Source organism: Trichomycterus rosablanca, chromosome 8, assembly GCF_030014385.1.
Source record: "Trichomycterus rosablanca isolate fTriRos1 chromosome 8, fTriRos1.hap1, whole genome shotgun sequence".
Classification (NCBI taxonomy): Eukaryota; Metazoa; Chordata; class Actinopteri; order Siluriformes; family Trichomycteridae; genus Trichomycterus; species Trichomycterus rosablanca.
The window spans coordinates 21,055,477-21,077,123 of NC_085995.1; the positions used below are offsets into that span (position 1 = coordinate 21,055,477).

Sequence of the window (21,647 nt, forward strand, 5' to 3'; positions counted from 1 at the left end):
CATTTGATGTATTTATTCTCATACACATTTTATTGAACAGTTTACCATAAACAAATTTGGGTTATGAGTAATTATACAGTAATCCCTCCTCGATCGCGGGGGTTGCGTTCCAGAACCTCCCGCGAAAGGTGAAAATCCGCGAAGTAAAAACCATGTGTTTATATGGTTATTTTCATAACCCGATTCCATCGGGTTTAGCATTTAGCATCTTGTCATTAAAACCAATGAATTGAGGTAGCACAGCACGCTAACATGTCAATATAGCATCTCCCTTCAGGTACCGAATACGGTTACATTTCCTGACAAGCCCGAACTTGCAAATAAAAACACTCGGTACAAGTTATCAAAATCAGTAATATTTTATTTACGTTTGAAAAGAACTCCATTCGTTTGTCCGCACCGTCAGCCATGTTTATTCTTCTGTAAGAGAAGAGCGACCGACCCGCAATGAATTCTGGGATTGCCTTGATCACTAAGGCAGCGTCGGATGCTCACTCGTTTTTGAGTGAAAATAACATTGAAATGTTGAAGGATTTGGAACAGCCTGCTTATCGGAAGCGCACAGGATGACGTGAAATGCGTCTATGTAGAGAGCTCCCTAGCTTTTCGAACACACTCCTTGTCTGCAGAAATCCGTGCTTGCATATACAGTGGGGGAAATAACTATTTGATCCCCTGCTGATTTTGTAAGTTTACCCCCTTACAAAGACTTGAACAGTCTATAATTTTTATGGAAGGTTTATTTTAACAGAGAGAGACAGAATATCAACAAAAAATCCAGAAAAAAAACATTAAATAAAAGTTATAAATTAATTTGTACCAACCAGCAAGAATTCTGACCCCCACAGACCGGTTATGTGCCCATGAGGCACACAAATTAGTCCTGTCCCTGTATAAAAGACTCTTCCGTTCAAATCTCTCGACCACCATGGGCAAGACCAAAGAGCTATCAAAGGACGTCAGGGACAAGATTGTAGACCTGCACAACGCTGGAATGGGCTACAAGACCATCAGCAAGAAGCTTGGTGAGAAAGAGACCACTGTTGATTCGAAAATTAGAAAATGGAAGAAATACAAGATCACAGTCAATCACCCTCGCTCTGGAGCTCCATGCAAGATCTCACCTGGTGGGGTAAGAATGATTCTGAGAAAGGTGAGGTCAGTCCAGAATTACACGGGAGGAGCTTGTCAATGATCTCAAGGGAGCTGGGAGCACAGTCACCAAGAAAACCATTAGTAACACACTTCGCCGTAATGGATTGAGATCCTGCAGTGCCCGCAAAGTCCCTTTGCTCAAGAAGGCTCATGTTCAGGCCCGTCTGAAGTTTACCAATGAACACCTGAATGATTCAGAGAAAGCTTGGGAGAATGTGATATGGTCAGATGAGACCAAAATTGAGCTCTTTGGCATCAACTCCACTCGCCGTGTTTGGAGGCAAAGAAATGCCTGGTGGGGATGGTGTTCTTGGGGTCATATCCAGCATTTCTCTGCTCCCAGCTCCCTTGAGATCATTGACAAGCTCCTCCCGTGTAATTCTGGACTGACCTCACCTTTCTCAGAATCGTTCTTACCCCACCAGGTGAGATCTTGCATGGAGGTCCAGAGTGAGGGTGATTGACTGTGATCTTATATTTCTTCCATTTTCGAATGATCGCACCAACAGTGGTCTCTTTCTCACCAAGCTTCTTGCTGATGGTCTTGTAGCCCATTCCAGCCTTGTGCAGGTCTACAATCTTGTCCCTGACGTCCTTTGATAGCTCTTTGGTCTTGCCCATGGTGGTCGAGAGATTTGAACGGAAGAAACTGATTCTGTGACAGGAGTCTTTTATACAGGGACAGGACTAATTTGTGTGCCTTTTGTGCACATAACCGGTCTGTGGGGGTCAGAATTCTTGCTGGTTGGTAGGGGATCAAATACTTATTTCCCTTAATTAAATACAAATTAATTCATAACTTTATAATGTTTTTTTTCTGGATTTTTTGTTGATATTCTGTCTCTCTCTGTTAAAATAAACCTTCCATAAAAATTATAGACTGTTCAAGTCTTTGTAAGGGGGTAAACTTACAAAATCAGCAGGGGATCAAATACTTATTTCCCCCACTGTAAAATCCGCGATAGAGTGAAGCCGCAAAAGTCGAAGCGCGATATAGCGAGGGATTACTGTACGTGGAGTAATACATTAAAGAACATTGGTAGGGTTACCATGAACAATCAATAATTCTGGCACCAGAATAGGAAACAGTTAAGCATTTTGCACTGGGCATCAAATATGAGTTGAATTTAATGTTTGCTGAATTCAACTAGGTGGCACGATGGCTAGCACTGTCACCTCACAGCAAGAAGGTCCTGGGTTCGATCCACAAGTAATCTGTGCGGAGTTTGCACATTCTCCCTGTGTCTGTTTCCTTCCACAGTCCAAAAACATGCACTCAGGTTAATTAGAGACACTGAATTGCCCTACAGGTGAATGGGCGTCTGCCCTGCGATGGACTGGCGCCTCGTCCAGGGTGTTACTGTGTGCCTTGCGCCCATTGAAAAGCTGGGATAGGCTCCAGCACCCCCACACGACCCTACTTGGATAAGTCATTCTCAGTTCACAGCAAGAAGGTCCTGGGTTTGACTCCCAGGTGGAATGGTCCAGGTCCTTTCTCTGTGGAATTTGCATGTTCTCCCTGTGTCCGAGTAGGTTTTCTTCCCACAGCCCAAATACATGCGGTCAGGTTAATTGGAGCTACTACAAATTGTCCTAGGTGTGAATGTGTGTTTACCCTGTGATGGGCTGGCAACCTGTCTACACTTTTTCTGACCTCTCACCCAGTGAATAGGACAAAGCAGTGGTATGAATGAATGCATAAATAAATTCCAGTATAGACACACCACATTCTACTTAATAAGGTACTGATTAAATGGTCACCTGAACCAAATCCTGTCAAGAATTTAATTTTAAAAATATGCTGTTGTGGTCATTATAATTTTGCATTAAAACCAGCTGTGTGACATAATAGTGCCAGTAGTACCTTATAAGTATAAGAAAAGCAAGCTATTGACCATGCCAAAAGACTGGAAATGTATTTATTTATTAGGATTTTATCATCCTGTTTTACACACTTTGGTTAAATTCATGAATGAACAGGTAGTTACTGGATTCATCAGTTCATGTCTTTAATGTCAAACACAGTCATGGACAGTTTTTTATCTACAGTTTACCTCACTTAAATGTATTTGGACTGTGGGAGGAAATCCACACAGATATAGGGAGAGCATACAAACTCCACACAAGAAAGACTCAGACCTCTCCACCTGGGAATCGAACCCAAGACCTTCTTCCTGAGAGGCAGCAGTGCCAAAAGACTGGAAAAGAAGTCGAGAGAGGAAAAGTGCCAGTAAAGTCAATAAAAGGTCAACCAGCAGTCAAAGGAGACAAAGCTATAGAGTATCAAAGTGACTAATATAAGGCCATCTTAGACCAGACTGACAGTGTAATGGTTATATGAAGAGTCCCACAAGACACCCATGTAAAATTTGATGGAGGATCCATGATTTAGGACGACTAGAAACAGGCAGATGTGTTTGTGATGCATATGTCAAACCATGTACAAGGTCATCATGGGAACTAATCTAAGTTTTTAAGTTATTTAAGGTGATGGAGGACCACCAGATCAAGACCCAATCAGAGGCAGCTTAGTCTCCAGACTTGAAATCTTTGAAGACCTTTGGAATGTGAGAGGATTAATGGTTACAAGACAAATCAAGCAGTGCTGCTTTAATTCTTAATAAAAAATGTTTTTTTAAGTCACCCAATAGCTGTATAAAAGATATGTGGCGAACATGCCAAGATGCATTAAAGCTGTGATTGAAAATCAGGCTTATTCAATCAAATATTGATTTCTAAACTCAAACTTTAAACAGTAGTATTTGGATTCTATTATTTTAAACCAGTTATTTTCTGAAAGTAAATACTCTAAATGACATTTCTAGTTGGAATATGGGAGAAAATGTAATGTTTATAGAATAAATAGAATTTTACTTCTTGAGAATTTAAGACAGGCTCTACTTTCTTAAAACATGCTGAAAGCAGTCCAGGGTAACATTACACTTTTTCTTTAAATGTGATAATCCAATTTCAATAAGTAATAGCATATTTAAGCTAGTCCTTTAATACATCTTGACAACTATTTAATTCAGAAAAAAATGCCAGTTTAAAACAAACGTTTTTATTACAGAATAAAACATAAAACAAGTATTACAAAAGAAGTCCAAAAAATGCCATCACTGGTCAACATTCAGGGGGTAAATCCACAGTTAACTCATTGACGGCTTCTAGGAATGCCTCTAGCTCATCTCTGCAGTTTTCTGTGGAAACATCTTAGTTGAAATGAATTGCATTTTTTAGCCTGTTGAACTTATCCAGTTAAGATTCTCAGGTTTACCTGAGGGCATCTTGAGTGGAGACAGTGGCAAACATGGCTCCACAGTGAAATCTTCAAACTCTGTTGCAGGCCACTGTTTTGCCAAACCAGCCAGTGAAAGTCGACTCAGGCAGACTTCCTCAGGTACAGTGTATATTTCAAAGTCTGAAAATGGTTCAAGACAGATAATACATTTCAGGTTTGTGATTTTGATTCAACTTCCTTTGTTAATATCTCTCCAGTGCACATATGCACTTAATGACATGTACAGTGTTGAAAAGCTGTTGGTGAGTACTGCTTTTAATTATTGGTCATGTTTTACACACTTGTTACATTCATGACAGGGTAGTTATTCATTACACAAGATTCATCAGTTCACAAGGTTATATTGAACACAGTCTTGGACAATTTTGCATCTCCAATTCACCTCACTTGCAAGTCTTTGGACTGTGGGAGGAAACCGGAGCACCCGGAGAAAACCCATGCAGGAAGAATATGCAAACTCCACACAGAAAGGACCCGGTCCGCCCCACCTGGGGATTGAACCCAGGACACTTTCTCTAATGAATTTACTATTTAGATGTTTGATGCCCAGACATTGTCAGGAGGCATACATGCCACAGGGAGCCATACATACTACTGTCACATTAAGTTGCCATAATGAAATGAATACAAGTTGGATGAGTGATTAACTTTTTACTGTGTGATTTTAAATTCAGGCCTCAGTGGGTTGAATTTGATTTAAATTAACTGTTACATTATTGTTCCACAAATTACACATATCAATTAAGATTTTTAATTAGAATCTTTTTTATTGAGATCCGATGTGTGATCATTTGAGTGGTGTGTATATGTACAGTATGTTTGCAGTGTGATGTATGGGTCACCTATTAGAATTCCATCACAGACTTACCACTTGGGTTGTATGGGAAGCACTTCTCAATCTCTGGGTAGTCCTGACCAGTGGGCTTTTGGGCCACTTTACACTTCTACAAACAAGTTTCATAAAGATAATCAACAAGCAATTCAAGAATAATTTAATATAGATGTAACTTAAGTTACTAACCTGAGTTCCAAGTGGTTTATTTAGAGCTTCAGCTTTCTGCGAGGCTGCTGGTGTTGCTACAATCTTGTTGACTGCTCCCAAAGCTTTCCGACCTGATAGAGCAGAACCTACTGGCCTCAGCTTTGGAGTTTTTGATAGCCGCTCTGCAAAGATGCCACAAAGTAACCCTTGTATATAAAAAAAGCTTTGATACCCCAGGTTTTAAACCCCACTAGTCATCTGGATGCATCTTAATTTGTTTCTGTACAAAGCAACAGATCAAAAGGGCAGTGGTAGCTAAGCAATCAAGATACTGGACTAGTTATTAGAAGCTTGCTGGTTAAAGAACCACCCTCAGTTGCTTGCATTAAACTAGTCACCTTTGTACGTTGCTTTGGATAAAGGCATTTAATAAATGCAGTAAATACAAATTGAACTTACCAGGTGCAGACTGAAGCCTCTGGCGTGATTTAATAGATGAAGCAGAGAGTCTGTCATTTTCTTGACCAAGATAAATCATGGCATCCATGATCACACTAACATATGAAGGGAAATTTAACAATAAGCAAATGCTAGTATTTGGAGTTCCTTTGTTTTAAGTCAGGTCAAAATAGAAATTCAAACTTTATAACTTAATTGGGGGAAATTCAGGCTTTAATTAGGAGAGTCCTCTATGGGCAACACCAAGGTATGATTTCAATTCAATATATTTAGGCACAACAAATTCTCTGTTGTACTACCCAGAAAGAGATGGTAAGTCTTATAATGCAAGAACCAAATTCTCAAATTTTACTGTTTAGTACCAAACATGGGGAAAAGATCAATGAGAACATTTGTATAGAAAGTCAGTGTGAAGAGTCATCACATCAACAAGAAGTTGCACCAACAATAGACTGGCGTCCTTGTCCAGGGCATGTTACTGCATTGTGCTCAGTGATTCCAGGGACACAGGACCCACAACAACCCTGACCAGGACAAAGCGGTGGCAAGACATGAAAATGAAATTAATGTGTTTTACTTTATATAAATCATTGATCGAAAAGGGAAAAGGTCTTAGTAGTGACAGATCTGGCTACATTTAAAAAAAAAGAAAAAAAACAAACAAAAAAAAAAACACACAATGTATAATACTATGTGCATGTATAATATGTACTATAAATATAAAATTGTTTAAATGACATTTATTCAGCTGCAAAGCGTAATGTAGGGATAAGCAGAATAAGTGCAATTTCAGTGCACTTATTCTGGCAAACAGAAAAAGTAACGTTTTTACTACAATAACTGACATGATACATTTGTCCGGTAACTTAAGGACAATATATTGCGTATATTTCATAGCGGTGACAATAATGAACGTACAGTGTATGTAAAATTAAGTTTTATAGATCATATTCATATAGGTTAGAACGCTACGTAGTACGCTAGCTTGTAGCCGCTAGCTCGCGACTAGTTAAATGAACACAAGAGTTAATATTAGTAACAGTTCCGTTACAATATTTACAATAGTTAATAATATAATAATACCGGTGTAGTGATATAATTAGTACCGGTGAAGTGACGCTTCAGCACTGTTCAGTGTCTCTGTCTCTGCTTTTCTCGTCTCTTCCAAATGCAAACAGTTTATTATCGTTTTGGATTTCCCGCTTTTAAACGGCAACATCGATTCTGATTGGTTCACGCGCTTCTCTTCTACTCTGCTGCTGCTATTCTTGTAGTGATGTCGCCATCTTGTGTTTGACTCAGCAGCGGGAAGTGAACTAAAGTGTAAAGAAGATGGTATGTAGCACATTTTTCATTGCACAAAACGGTACAAGAAGCGTTTTTTAATCATTTTTTGATACTAGACCCTTTTGTGTTAAAAAAAAATAAAATAAAAAAGTGCCCCCCTGGTTAAGAACGACTGCTGTACAGTTCAACATGGTATGCATTCAAATCCAGGACTAGCCATGCTGTAATGCTGCCATGAAATAAACATTGGCGTAGCCATGAAATGAACCAATCTACCAGAATTAGGAGGCTCCCTGTCTTTCTAAAACATTCCTGCTGTATCAATAACTGAATGCTAATGGATCCTAACATTATACAAAGCCAGTGAGTGGAACACATGCAGTGTTGCCACTCTCCATTTTAAGAATTCCCAAGATCTTGCCCCAAAATACGAATACCTTTATTGTCATTGTAGAAGTACGACATTCAGAGTGCTCTACTTAGGAAATAATAATATAATATATATACACACTGGTCAGCCATAACATTAAAACCACCTCCTTGTTTCTACACTCACTGTCCATTTTATCAGCTCCACTTACCATATAGAAGCACTTTGTAGTTCTACAATTACTGACTGTAGTCCAGGACTCTCAGGACCACTACAGAGCAGGTATTATTCAGGTGGTGGATGATTCTCAGCACTGCAGTGACCCTGACATGGTGGTGGTGTGGTAGTGTGTGTTGTGCTGGTATGAGTGGATCAGACACAGCAGCGCTGATGGAGTTTTTAAACACCTCACTGTCACTGCTGGACGGAGAATAGTAAACCAACCAAAAATATATCCAGCCAACAGCGCCTTGTGGGCAGCGTCCTGTGACCACTGATGAAGGTCTAGAAGATGACCAACTCAAACAGCAGCTATAGATGAGCGATGTGTGTGGACACGGTATTTAAAAACTCCAGCAGCACTGCTGTGTCTGATCCACTCATACCAGCACAACACACACTAACACACCACCACCATGTCAGTGTTACTGCAGTGCTGAGAATGATCCACCACCCAAATAATACCTGCTCTGTAGTGGTCCTGACCATTGAAGAACAGGGTGAAAGTAGGCTTAAAAGTATGTAGAGAAACAGATGGACTACAGTCAGTAATTTTAGAACTACAAAGTGCTCCTATATGGTCAGTGGAGCTGATAAAATGGACAGTGAGTGTAGAAACCAGAAGGTGGTTTTAATGTTATGGCTGATCAGTGTATATACATATATACATATATACACATACTGTGTTGGATAAGCAGAATATACAATCAGTCCAGTGGGAAAGTGTGCAAGGTGCAATGCTTCATACAGTCAGTCCAAATGCTATATACAGTCAGTCCAGTGGGGATGATGTATACATACAAGTAGTTATGAAGTTGGATAAGCTAGACGACTGGGTCAGAGCATCTCCATAACTGCAGCTCTTGTGGGGTGTTCCTGGTCTGCAGTGGTCAGTATCTATCAAAAGTGGTCCAAGGAAGGAACAGTGGTAAACCGGCGACAGGGTCATGGGCGGCCAAGGCTCTTTGATGCACGTGGGGAGCGAAGGCTGGCCCGTGTGGTCTCATCCAACAGACGAGCTACTTTAGCTCAAATTGCTGAAGAAGTTAATGCTGGTTCTGATAGAAAGGTGTCAGAATACACAGTGCATCTCAGTTTGTTAGACCAGTCAGTTAGGAAGGTGGTCATAATGTCATGCCTGATCGGTGTATATATACTGTATATTGCTGTTCTTGGTAATGTCAACTATTTGACCGTTACTGTTACTAATGATTTTTGAAAAGAGAGAGTACGGTTGCATGATGGCCAGTGGTGCTGGTACCTTACGGCTCCTGGATCCTTATCTGTGTTTACTGTCTGTGTAGAGTTTGCTGACTTTTCTTTGTGTCTGCGTGAGTTACCTCTAGGCATTAGGGTTTTATAATACAACCCCAAATCAGAACAAGTTGGGACAGTATAAAAAATGCAATAAAAACGCAGTGTTTCTTACATTTAAACGGACTATTATTACATCAATTCCTGCATTTCAGGTCTGAAAAACATTCCAAATTGATAGGATAGTACGGCATTTACCACTTTGTAATGTGTGCAGCATGTGGTTTTGCATTGTCTTGTTGAAAAATGCATGGATGTCCCTGGAAAAGATGACATCTTGAAGGCAGCATATGTTGCTCTAAGATCTTGATGTACTTTTCTGCATTAATGCTGCCATCACAGAAGTGTAAATGACCTTTGCCAAGGACACTGAAACAACTTCATACCATGACAGACCCTGGCTTTTGGACTTGTTGCTGAAAACAGTCTGGATGGTCCTTTTTGTCTTTGGTCTGGAGCACATCTTTGAAAAAAGATCTGAAATACTGATTCATCTGACCACAATACACGTTTCCACTGTGTGATGGTCCATCCTAGATGCCTTTAAGGCCAGAGAACTCGACGCCGCTTCTGGACATGGTTAACATAAGGCTTCTTTTTTGCACAGTAAAGTTTTAAGTGGCATTTGTGCATGTAACTCGTATTGTAGTGCTTGACAAAGGTTTGCCAAAGTAATCCCTCACCCATGTGGTTATATCAGCTATTGTTGAATGACAATTCTTGATGCAGTGTCGTCTGAGGGATCAAAGATCACAGGTGCTCAGCTTAGGCTTACGTTCTTGCCCTGTGTGCACTGAAATTTCTCCAGATTCCTTGAATGGTTTAGTGATATTATGCACTGTAGAGGGAGAAATATGCAAATCCCTTCCAATCTTTCTTTGAGGTACATTGTTTTTAAACATTTTAATAATTAACTCACACATTTGTTGACAAACTGGAGATCCTCTGATCATCTTTGCTCATCAAAGGCTCAGCCTTTCCTGGATACTGCTTTGAGCAGACAAAACATGAAATATCTTGGGTTCAAACTGTCTGCAGTTAAATAAAAGTCACCGTGTGTTACTTTTTATTTGAATATTAATTTGTTTTACATGCTAGTAGGTGGGCTGGTAGCTCTAAATTGTCACAAGATGTTAGTGAATGATTGTTTACAAAGTGCCCTCAGTTCTTTCAGGGCATGTCAGTATACAGTACTATGACAACCTATGGGCAAGGTGGGCAACGTCTCCCTTTAGGGCTATAACAGCCCTAATTTCAGCTTTAATTTTAGGGCTTTCGGTTGCGTACCAGCTTTTAAAGCAGGCCTGAGGTCCGGCTATTTCATTTCATTTCATTCACTATTATTTACATCTTTTGAGCAGAGAGTTATACATTAGCGAAGCAGCTGCGCTGCCTATGAAAACATGCATGATAGCACCTACCATAAAATATATCTGGAACCAGCACTAGTTTAGGTCTTACAAATCTTTATTGACACATCTACACATTTTCTGCCCTTTAGCAGAACTTCTAGCACTAGTCATCAAGCGACCTGAGTCTAGTTAGTCTGTTCCCCCGAGACATTGTTCTTGGCCCTAACCAGATGCTTTTATGGGTTAATACGATTGAATTTATGCAAAGTATGCTACATGTTGCTGTGGAATTTCCAGACCGTAGGAACCTAAGTCACAGCCCAGTGATTCCTAACAATCCCAATCTCCCTGTCGTCTGTTCATACTGTTTACTTTAGGCCATTTACATTTCAGGGTCCGTGCAGGAACAAATGCCAGAGTAACTTTTGATCCTGCTCAAAATGTGGTTGTAAACACTGTTGAAGCACATCAAATGTAGCTTTACATGCTGTGAACAGCTACTACACTGGTTTTAACCGGCCCTCACACTATATCAATATATATTAATCCCTTAAGACAGAAAGAACATCGCCAGTAGATTTCTGGTACATACATTGTTTTCTCTCTATTTGTTTGTCTAATTTATTTGAGGTTTATTAATCATCTTATTCATACATTCATTCATTTGTCTTGTGTAACTGTCCATCACAGGGCATCAAACAATAATTTATTCATTTACACACACACAACTAGGGGTAATTTGGATTAGCCAGGCTACATATGGGCAAGGTCAGCCATAACATTAAAACCACCTCCTTGTTTCTAACACACGCGAGACAGATGTTCTACAATTATTGAGTGTAGTTCATCTGTTTCTCTGCATGCTTTGTTAGCCCCCTTTCATGCTGTTCTTCAATGGTCAGGACTCTCCAAGACCACCACAGAGTAGGTATTATTGTAGGGTGGTGGATCATTCTTAGCACTGCAGTGACACTGACATGGTGGTGGTGTGTTAGTGTGTGTTGTGCTGGTATGAGTGGGATAAGACACAGCAGCACTGATGGAGTTTTTAAACACCTCACTGTCACTGCTAGATTGGGAATAGTCCACCAACCTAAAAATATCCAGCCAACAGCGCCCCGTGGGCAGCATCCTGTGACCACTGATGAAGGTCGAGAGATGACCAACTCAAACAGCAGCAATAGATGAGCGATTGTCTCTGACTTTACATCTACAAGGTGAACCAACTAGGTAGGAGTGTCTAATGGAGTGGTCAGTGAGTGAACATGGTATTTAAAAACTCCAGCAGCGCTGCTGTGTCAGATCCATTCATACCAGCACAACACACACTAACACCACCACCATGTCAGTGTCACTGCAGTGCTGAGAATGATCCACCACCTACATAATACCTACTCTGTAGTGGTCCTGTGGGGGTCCTGACCATTGAAGAACAGCATGAAAGGGGGCTAACAAAGCATGCAGAGGAACAGGTGGACTACAAAGTGCTTCTATATGGTAAGTGGAGCTGATAAAATGGACAGTGAGTGTAGAAACAAGGAGGTGGTTTTAATGTTCTGGCTGATCAGTATATATACATATACAAAGCTGGGGTCAGAGCACAGGGTCAGCCATTGTAATGCGCCAAGAGGGTTAAGGGTTTTGCTCAAGGGCCCAACAGTGGCTGCATGGCAGAGCTGGGATTCAATCTCTCAACCTTTCAATTGATAGCCAAAGCTCTACCCATTAGGTTCTAGGTTTGAACCCAGATCGCCAGGACTGTAGCTGTGTGAATAAATGCAAATATTTTATAATAAATCATTGTGTGTAATTTAACAACGTCTACATTAAAATAGATCATTGTGTGATTATTGCATGAATTGGATAATATAATGCAGACTTTTGCTGGTATGGTGGGTGCCGCAAAGAAACATGGGTACTGAGGACCTGGCTTTGTGTCTTCGTGTAGTTTAGCTTGTCATTTTCTTTCCATTTGCCAGAAAACAAGCAGTAGGTGGATTGGCTGTTCTAAATCGTTCCTGTGAGTGAGTGAGTGAGTGAGTGAGTGAGTGAGTGAGTGAGTGAGTGAGTGAGTGAGTGAGTGAGTGAGTGAGTGAGTGAGTGAGTGAGTGAGTGAGTGAGTGAGTGAGTGAGTGAGTGAGTGAGTGAGTGAGTGAGTGAGTGAGTGAGTGGTTTTCTGTGCAAGTGGGTATTCCCTGTGCCCTATACTGGCACTCAGGACCAGGATGAGTCAATTATAAACCAGACACTTCACATGTTCAACCACAGGGAGTCGCAGCAGGTAAACAGACTCAATTCACCTGTGTTTATTTATTTTTCTAACCACTTTATCACTGTCAGGGTCACCAGAGCAGTGAGTGCCAATCAGTTGTTGTGCAACACTCACTCACACATTGGTTCTCGACCACTTCATCCTGGCCAGGGTAGTGGTGGGCCCAGCTTCACTCACTCATTTCTAAAGGCAGTTTAGTGCAATTTACCTTCTACATTTAGAATGAAACTGGAACAGCTGGATACAACCCACCTGAACATGTGTCTCACTAAACCATGCTATATTTCGGGCCTTGTGAAGCCTGAGGATTTTCTTTTATTACCAAATAGCAGAGTTAGTTGACTTACTTTTAGATTCATTTGTTATACTGCTCAGTAAAGAGAACAGAATATTAACACCTGATTCGATTGTTCCTACCTGCTTAATAAAGGATGCTTGGAAATGAAAAGTGAATTATTATTATTATTATTATTTTTATTATTGTTAGTATTATTATTATTATTATTATTATGCTTTTGGGTGACGCTCACACAGACAGGATTGTCTTTGCCTTTGGGGGGTTGTGACTGAAACCCCAACAGTGGATTGTTGCCATGTCCAGGGTGTATTTCTGTGTTTTCTGTGTCTAGTTTTCCTGTGTTTACAGAAAAAATAGACCCACCGCAACCCTGACTAGGATAAAGCAGTGGAAATATTAACATGCTACTACTATTAATACTAGTAATAATAATAATAAAAATAATAACAATTATAAGAATTATTATATTACTAACATTAAATGCCAGCTAACTGAGGATTCTTTTTTCATGTTTTCCACTGCTTTATCCTGACCTTCAATGTTAGTAATATTAATATTAACATAATAATAATAAGAAGAACAAGAATATTATTATTAATATTATTATTATTAATAATACTAACATGGAATGTCAGCTGAATTATTATTTATTTTAATGTTTTTCCACTGCTTTATCCTGACCTTTAATGTTAGTAATATTAATATAAACATAATAATAATAATAACAATAAAAATGAGAACAAGAATATTGCAAATTATTCTTCTTATTGTTATTATTATGTTAATATTACTAACTTTGAATGTCAGATAACTGAGGAATTAATATTTTTTCATGTTTTGTCCACTGCTTGATCCTGACCTACAATGTTAGTAAGATTAATATAAGCATAATAATAATAATAAACATGAGAAGAACAAGAATATTGTGTATTCTTCTTCTTATTGAATGTCAGCTAACTGAGGAATGAATTTTTTAAATGTTTTTCCACTGCTTTATCCTGACATTGTGTTAGTAATATTAATATTTACATAATAATAAGAAGAAAAACAATAATTTTATTATTATTATTATTATTATTATTATGTTAATATTACTAAAATTGAATGTCAGCTGAGGAATTATTTTTTTAATGTTTTTCCATTGCTTTATCCTGACCTTCAAAGTTAGTAATATAAATATTAACATAATAATAATAATAATAATAATAATACTAATAAGAAGAAGAAGAAGAAGAACAATTTTATTATTATGTTAATGTTTATGTTTGGTTAGAAAACAGTCCAGGTTATGTATGCAACCAGCAGCTAGCGGACTCTGACCTGACTAATCAGTGCTTAACAATCATATGTTCTTGTTTATGCCATGTTGACATGTCAAATATTTTAGGGAGAAATAACAAAACTGCAATACAGTAAAGACTGTTTGTTGTCTACCAACACTACTATAAATATTGTATAAAAGCCCTTGGAGATCTCACTCCAGCCAGAACTCTCTGATGTAAAGTAAACTTCTCGCGAGGGAAAGTTTTACTTTAGATGGACTAGCTGGGATTCTTTATCAAGAAAATTGTCAGTTGTGGATATTCATCTGGAAATATCTTTGGGATTATGGAAACAGAGGAACAGGGACAGAGAGTTTATTGTTTTACCAGATTGACAAGGCTGATTGACAAAGATGTATTGTTTGCACTTTTTGATCTTGATAGATAGATAGATAGATAGATAGATAGATAGATAGATAGATAGATAGATAGATAGATAGATAGATAGATAGATAGATAGATAGATAGATAGATAGATAGATAGATAGATAGATAGATAGATAGATAGATAGATAGATAGATAGATAGATAAGGGAAATACAGCAGCTCAAGGCTTGTAGGTAAAAAAGTATTTAAGTAAGTATTACTGTACAATACTATGTAGCTAAATAAATAGAATAAAGAATGTAATATGTAATATAATGTGTAATTTGCTGGATTCATGTTCTACAGATCTAGGGTTCATATAGAAATAGCATGTTTATGGTTAAACTAGCTGCTGATTTTGACACAAGATGACTGATGGATAATTCCACTTATGAACCAACATTTGGATTTCACTTGATGTTCAGTAAACACCATCTTCTAGTAAGGGATGCAAAGAGCTCTAAGACTCTCCTGGAAAACCTGGGAGCAGAGCAAAGCATGCACCTTGGACAGGGTGCCAGTCTGTCAGAGTGTACAACCCCAAATCAGAAAAGGTTGGGACAGTATGGAAAATGCAAATGAAATAAAAATGCAGTGTTCCTTACATTTACTTTGACTTTTATTTGATTGCAGACAGGATGGACCTGAGATATTTCATGTTTTGTCTGCTCTACTTCATTTCATTTATTAATAAACCTCCATTCCTGCATTTCAGGCCTGCAACACATTCCAAAAAAAGTTGGGATGGGGGCAATTTAGGGCTAGAAATGAGGTGATTGTAATCATGGTTTGGTACAAAAGCAGCATCCAGGAAAGGCTGAGTCTTTGATGAGCAAAGATGATCAGAGGATCTCCAGTTTGTCAACAAATGCATGAGAAAATTATTGAAATGTTTAAAAACAATATACCTGAATGAATGATTGAAAGGGATTTGCATATTTCTCCCTCTACAGTGCATAATATCATTAAATGACTCAAGGAATCGGGAGGAATTTCAGTGCTTAAAGGCCAGGGGCACAAGCTTAAGCTGAACGCCCGTGATCTTCAATCCCTCAGACGGCACTGCATCAAGAACCACCACTCAACAATAGCTGATATAACTACATAGGTTGAGGGATTACTTTGGCAAACCTTTGTCAAGCTCTACAATACAGAGTTACATGTCCAGAAGTGGCGTCGACTTCTCTGGGCTCGGAGGCATCTAGGATGGACCATCACACAGTGGAAACGTGTATTGTGGTCAATGAATCAGCATTCCAGGTTTTTTTTGGGAAAAATTGGATGCTGTGTGCTCCAGGACAGTTCATCCTGTCTGCAATGAAATAAAAGTCAAAGTAAATGTAAGAAACTCTGTGTTTTTTATTATTATTTGCATTTTCCATGCTGTCCCAAGTTATTCTGATTTGGAGTTGTATTTCCTACTAGCTTATTCCCACTCACTCACTCTCTCACTTACTCGCTCACTCATTTTGCTAGTTATAACTTTTAGTTCATTTTATTTTGTGTATGTATGATTTGTGTAAATCCTATTCATCCTATTCATATTCATTCCTATTCAATTTTTCTCCAGGCCACCCAAGGAGGATGGGGGTCCCTGCTGAGTCTGGTTCCTCTCAAGGTTTCTTCCTGTAATTTTAAGGGAGTTTTTTCTTGCCACTGTCACCCTTGGCTTGCTCAACCGCGTTTTTTGGTCTGTCAGTCCTGGATTCTGTAAAATTGCTTTGAGACAATGTCTATTGTAAAAAGTGCTATACACATAAATTTGACTTGACTTGACACTCACTCTTACCACTTGTTTTTGGAAGCTGGGTTCAAACTGAAATACCCACAGAAAACCCTTATGGATAATTTTTGGTCTTTATTTATTCATTTATATGTTCTTGTTCTACCTACTCGGTAACCACCAGGTCAAAAAAGGCACCCAGTTTGTCGGGGACAGGCTCTGAACCCAGGGAACCCTAACCAGAATATAGTGACTTATGAAAAGGAATTAAGGTGGCAAGATGGGGACATGGGTCTTATCCTTCTGGTTACTATGTGTTTAGGTTTCCTCTCAATACTCGAAATTTGGCTTGGTGTAAGCGCGAGTGAGTATGTGATGCCTTGAGATGAACTGGTGCCTTGTCCAGTGTGCACTAGGACTTGGCGGTATGTTTGTATCACAGTATTTTTTAAGATTCTGACGTTTTCACGGTATGACATCGGTATAGCAATTCAACTGGCTCCCTGGCGCTTTTAGCAGCAAGCAATATTATATGATTTGCTGCCTATTGAAGCTTACAGCTGTTGTATTTACTGTGCTACGGTATGGCATTATATGAAAAATCCATGATTCTGAGAGTTAACATCATGAAGCAGTTACTGAGAATGATCAAGTGAATAATATATTAACATAAGCTGTGTTTGTTTGGTTTTTAAAACTAATGGTCTGTCTGGAAACCTAGTGAGCTCTCTACATAGATGCATTTTACGTCATCATACGCACTCCGGAGAAGAAGTCCGGAGAAGAAGAAATTGTTAGATACCTTAAAATGCTGCCTGCTGAGTTACCTTAATTCTAAATGATATTCTGACTGAATAACGAGGGAGCATCCAATGCTTTAATAGATGTGAAACAATCCCAGCATTCTGTGTGGCACAACTTTCCCTAAAAATGGGCAGACAGATGGGCAGAAATTTAAATATTTTCTAATTAAATTTGTACAAGGGTGCACAAGTGTAATTTATTTGCAAATTCGGGCATGTCCGTGACAATTGAACCATTTATAATACACAGAGGGAGATGATAGCTGGAACACTAGTGGCTTGTGCCACCTCAGCCCATTGGTTTGAATGGCCTGAGGCTAACTGTGTTATCCTCGCCATAATCGCTGTCTAAGTAGTGCGTCTAAATAATCTGCCTTATGAGTTTGATGTCTTATTAGAATCCTCTCTACTTAGAAAGCTGCCTAGGTAGGCAGTAGGCAGCAAGGCAGCTCACTAGGTTTTCAGACCTTTAGATCTCATCAAAGGTAGACCTTGATGTAAATCTTAATGTTTGCTTCAATTGAATTTCAATTACAAATGCGAGTGAGTGAGTTAGTGAGTGAGGGAGTGAGTGAGGAACTAATGGAGTGAACCGTTGAGTGAGTGAATAAGTGAGGGATGGAGTTATAGCAGTCCCTCAGAGCTCTTACCTTCCTCACTTAATGTGTCTGGAGCGTGTGTGAGTATTTACAGACAACAAAACGCTAGAACTGGAAGACCTGCCTCGTCCATCAGCTCTTCCTGGACCTCTAAATCTGAGTTTACTAAACACAGCTAAAAGGTCCGTACTGTTTTAGTCATAACACTGCAGCATGCGCTCACTGTTTGGTGTTACTTTGGCAGTGGGGCGATTCCCCCGTGTCATTGTGATGTAATTTAGATCAAATTTGTTTTTAGATTATTGGCATATATTCAATTAAAAGAAAAGAATACAAATCTAGCATTGATATATACAGTATGTGATGTACTTTTGTACTGATGTGTAACAGTAGTTCTTCTTTTTCACTGCTCATTTTGGCACATTTCTTCATTTTGATGGATTTCACGCTAATGTTTGGAGTTTATGGTATCAACATTGTACACTTACCTGTGACCTGAATGACTCCCAAACGAAATCATACTCAGCTGCATGGTTTCTTTTTTTAAGTCTTGTATTTAAACGTTAGAAAACAACAATGTTTTAGGCAACTTTGTTGGAAACAAGATGGCGAGTGAATTTAACATGGTTTTTATTCTTTTAGTTTGCAAATCCTTTTCACCTATTTCCTGTAGTTTATTAAGCAGAAACTAAATATGTACAAAATGTATATACAGTGGGGGAAATAAGTATTTGATCCCCTGCTGATTTTGTAAGTTTACCCCCTTACAAAGACTTGAACAGTCTATAATTTTTATGGAAGGTTTATTTTAACAGAGAGAGACAGAATATCAACAAAAAATCCAGAAAAAAAACATTAAATAAAAGTTATAAATTAATTTGTATTTAATTAAGGGAAATAAGTATTTGATCCCCTACCAACCAGCAAGAATTCTGACCCCCACAGACCGGTTATGTGCCCATGAGGCACACAAATTAGTCCTGTCCCTGTATAAAAGACTCCTGTCACAGAATCAGTTTCTTCCGTTCAAATCTCTCGACCACCATGGGCAAGACCAAAGAGCTATCAAAGGACGTCAGGGACAAGATTGTAGACCTGCACAAGGCTGGAATGGGCTACAAGACCATCAGCAAGAAGCTTGGTGAGAAAGAGACCACTGTTGGTGCGATAATTCGAAAATGGAAGAAATACAAGATCACAGTCAATCACCCTCACTCTGGAGCTCCATGCAAGATCTCACCTGGTGGGGTAAGAATGATTCTGAGAAAGGTGAGGTCAGTCCAGAATTACACGGGAGGAGCTTGTCAATGATCTCAAGGGATCTGGGAGCAGAGAAATGCTGGATATGACCCCAAGAACACCATCCCCACTGGGCATTTCTCTGCCTCCAAACACGGCGAGTGGAGTTGATGCCAAAGAGCTCAATTTTGGTCTCATCTGACCATATCACATTCTCCCAAGCTTTCTCTGAATCATTCAGGTGTTCATTGGTAAACTTCAGACGGGCCTGAACATGAGCCTTCTTGAGCAAAGGGACTTTGCTGGCACTGCAGGATCTCAATCCATTACGGCGAAGTGTGTTACTAATGGTTTTCTTGGTGACTGTGCTCCCAGCTCCCTTGAGATCATTGACAAGCTCCTCCCGTGTAATTCTGGACTGACCTCACCTTTCTCAGAATCATTCTTACCCCACCAGGTTAGATCTTGCATGGCGCTCCAGAGTGAGGGTGATTGACTGTGATCTTGTATTTCTTCCATTTTCGAATGATCGCACCAACAGTGGTCTCTTTCTCACCAAGCTTCTTGCTGATGGTCTTGTAGCCCATTCCAGCCTTGTGCAGGTCTACAATCTTGTCCCTGACGTCCTTTGATAGCTCTTTGGTCTTGCCCATGGTGGTCGAGAGATTTGAACGGAAGAAACTGATTCTGTCTTTTATACAGGGACAGGACTAATTTGTGTGCCTTTTGTGCACATAACCGGTCAGTGGGGGTCAGAATTCTTGCTGGTTGGTAGGGGATCAAATACTTATTTCCCTTAATTAAATACAAATTAATTTATAACTTTTATTTAATGTTTTTTTCTGGATTTTTTTGTTGATATTCTGTCTCTCTCTGTTAAAATAAACCTTCCATAAAAATTATAGACTGTTTAAGTCTTTGTAAGGGGGTAAACTTACAAAATCAGCAGGGGATCAAGTACTTATTTCCCCCACTGTACACTGATCAGCCATAACATTAAAACCACACTCACTGTCCATTTGATCAGCTCCACTTACCATATAGAAGCACTTTGTAGTTCTACAATTACTGACTGTAGTCCATCTGTTTCTCTACATGCTTTGTTAGCCCCATTTCATGCTGTTCTTCAATGGTCAGGACCCCCACAGGACCACCACAGAGCAGGTATTATTTAGGTGGTGGATCATTATCAGCACTGCAGTGACACTGACATGGTGGTGCTGTGTTAGTGTGTGTTGTGCTGGTATGAGTGGATCAGACACAGCAGCGCTGCTGGAGTTTTTAAATACCGTGTCCACTCACTGTTCACTCTATTAGACACTCCTACCTAGTTGGTCCACCTTGTAGATGTAAAGTCGAAGACGATCGCTCATCTACTGCTGCTGTTTGAGTTGGTCACCTTCTAGACCTCAGTGGTCACAGAACGCTGCTCACAGGATATTTTTGGTTGGTGGACTATTCTCAGTCCAGCAGTGACAGTGAGGTCCATCAGTGCTGCTGTGTCTGATTCACTCATACCAGCACAACACACACTAACCACCAACCACCACCATGTCATTGTAACTGCAGTGCTGAGAATGATCCACCTAAATAATATCTGCTCTGTGGTGGTCCTGTAGGGGTCCTGACCATTGAAGAACAGGGTGAAAGCAGGTTAAAACAGTATGTAGAGAAACAGATGGACTACAGTCAGTAATTGTAGAACTACAAAGTGCTTCTATACGGTAAGTGGAGCTGATAAAATGGACAGTGAGTGTAGAAATAGGTGGTTTTAATGTTATGGCTATATATAAAGCTATATACAACCCCTGGCAAAAATTATGGAATCACCACTCTTGGAAGATGTTCTGTCAATTGTTTAATTTTGTAGAAAAAAAATAAATCACAGACATGCCACAAAACTATCATTTTTCAAAATGTCAACCTTCTGGCATTAAGAAACAATAAAAAAAAGAAACAAATATAATAGTTGTGGTCAGTCACAATTGCTTTTTTTAGATCAAGTAGAGGAAAAAAATATGGAATCACTCAAATCTGAGGAAAAAATTATGGAATCACTCTGTAATTTGCAGTTTAAAAACAAAACATCTGCAGCAGATTAGATTTGCTAATTATTCTTCAGTTTAAAAAGAGTGCTTACACCTCGGAGAGCTGTTGCACAAAGCAGATTGTCATGAATCATGGTTCCAACACAAGATATGTCAGTTGAAACAAATGAGAGGATTATAAAACTCCTTCAAGAAGATAAATCATTGTGGAATGTCGCAAAAGATGTTGGTTGTTCCCAGTAAGCTGTGTTTAAAATCTGGACCAAGTACAAACAAAATGGGAAGGTTGTAAAAGGGAAGCACTGGTAGACCAAGTAAGACATCAAAGCATCAAGATAGAAAACTTAAAGCAATATGTCTTGAAAACAGAAAATGCACAACAAAACAAATGAGAAACAAGTGGCCGGAAAGTGGAGTCAATGTCTGTGACTGAACTGTAAGAAATCACCTAAAAGAAATGGGATTTACATACAGAAAAGCCAAACAAAAGCCATCATTAACACCTAAAAAGAAAAGAACAAGGTTAAAGTAGGCTAAA

At 39.2% G+C, this 21,647-nt stretch overlaps 2 protein-coding genes across 3 annotated transcripts in view; one reads left to right on the forward strand and one right to left on the reverse strand.

Annotated features, from left to right (window-relative positions):
- Positions 1 to 4,200: 4,200 nt before the first annotated feature.
- pttg1 (PTTG1 regulator of sister chromatid separation, securin) lies at positions 4,201 to 7,130 on the reverse strand. 2 transcript variants are annotated; one of them, XM_062999919.1, is made up of 6 exons: positions 7,004 to 7,130; positions 5,898 to 5,992; positions 5,478 to 5,620; positions 5,325 to 5,400; positions 4,433 to 4,576; positions 4,201 to 4,355 (listed from the first exon to the last, which is right to left on the reverse strand). In XM_062999919.1, the coding sequence occupies exons 1-6, from the start codon at positions 7,114 to 7,116 to the stop codon at positions 4,279 to 4,281; spliced, it is 648 nt and encodes a 215-aa protein (XP_062855989.1). In that variant the 5' UTR covers positions 7,117 to 7,130; the 3' UTR covers positions 4,201 to 4,278. The 2 variants fall into 2 exon arrangements, with proteins under 2 accessions (XP_062855989.1, XP_062855990.1); XM_062999920.1 differs by having other exon boundaries at positions 6,981 to 7,068.
- Positions 7,131 to 7,147: 17 nt separating this feature from the next.
- Positions 7,148 to 21,647, forward strand: part of syce3 (synaptonemal complex central element protein 3) — a 38,585-nt gene continuing 24,085 nt past the window's right edge. Inside the window, exon 1 of the mRNA XM_062999922.1 lies at positions 7,148 to 7,232. Within this exon, the coding sequence (XP_062855992.1) occupies positions 7,230 to 7,232 (3 nt within the window). The 5' untranslated portion in view covers positions 7,148 to 7,229. The remainder of the gene's footprint in view (positions 7,233 to 21,647) is intronic.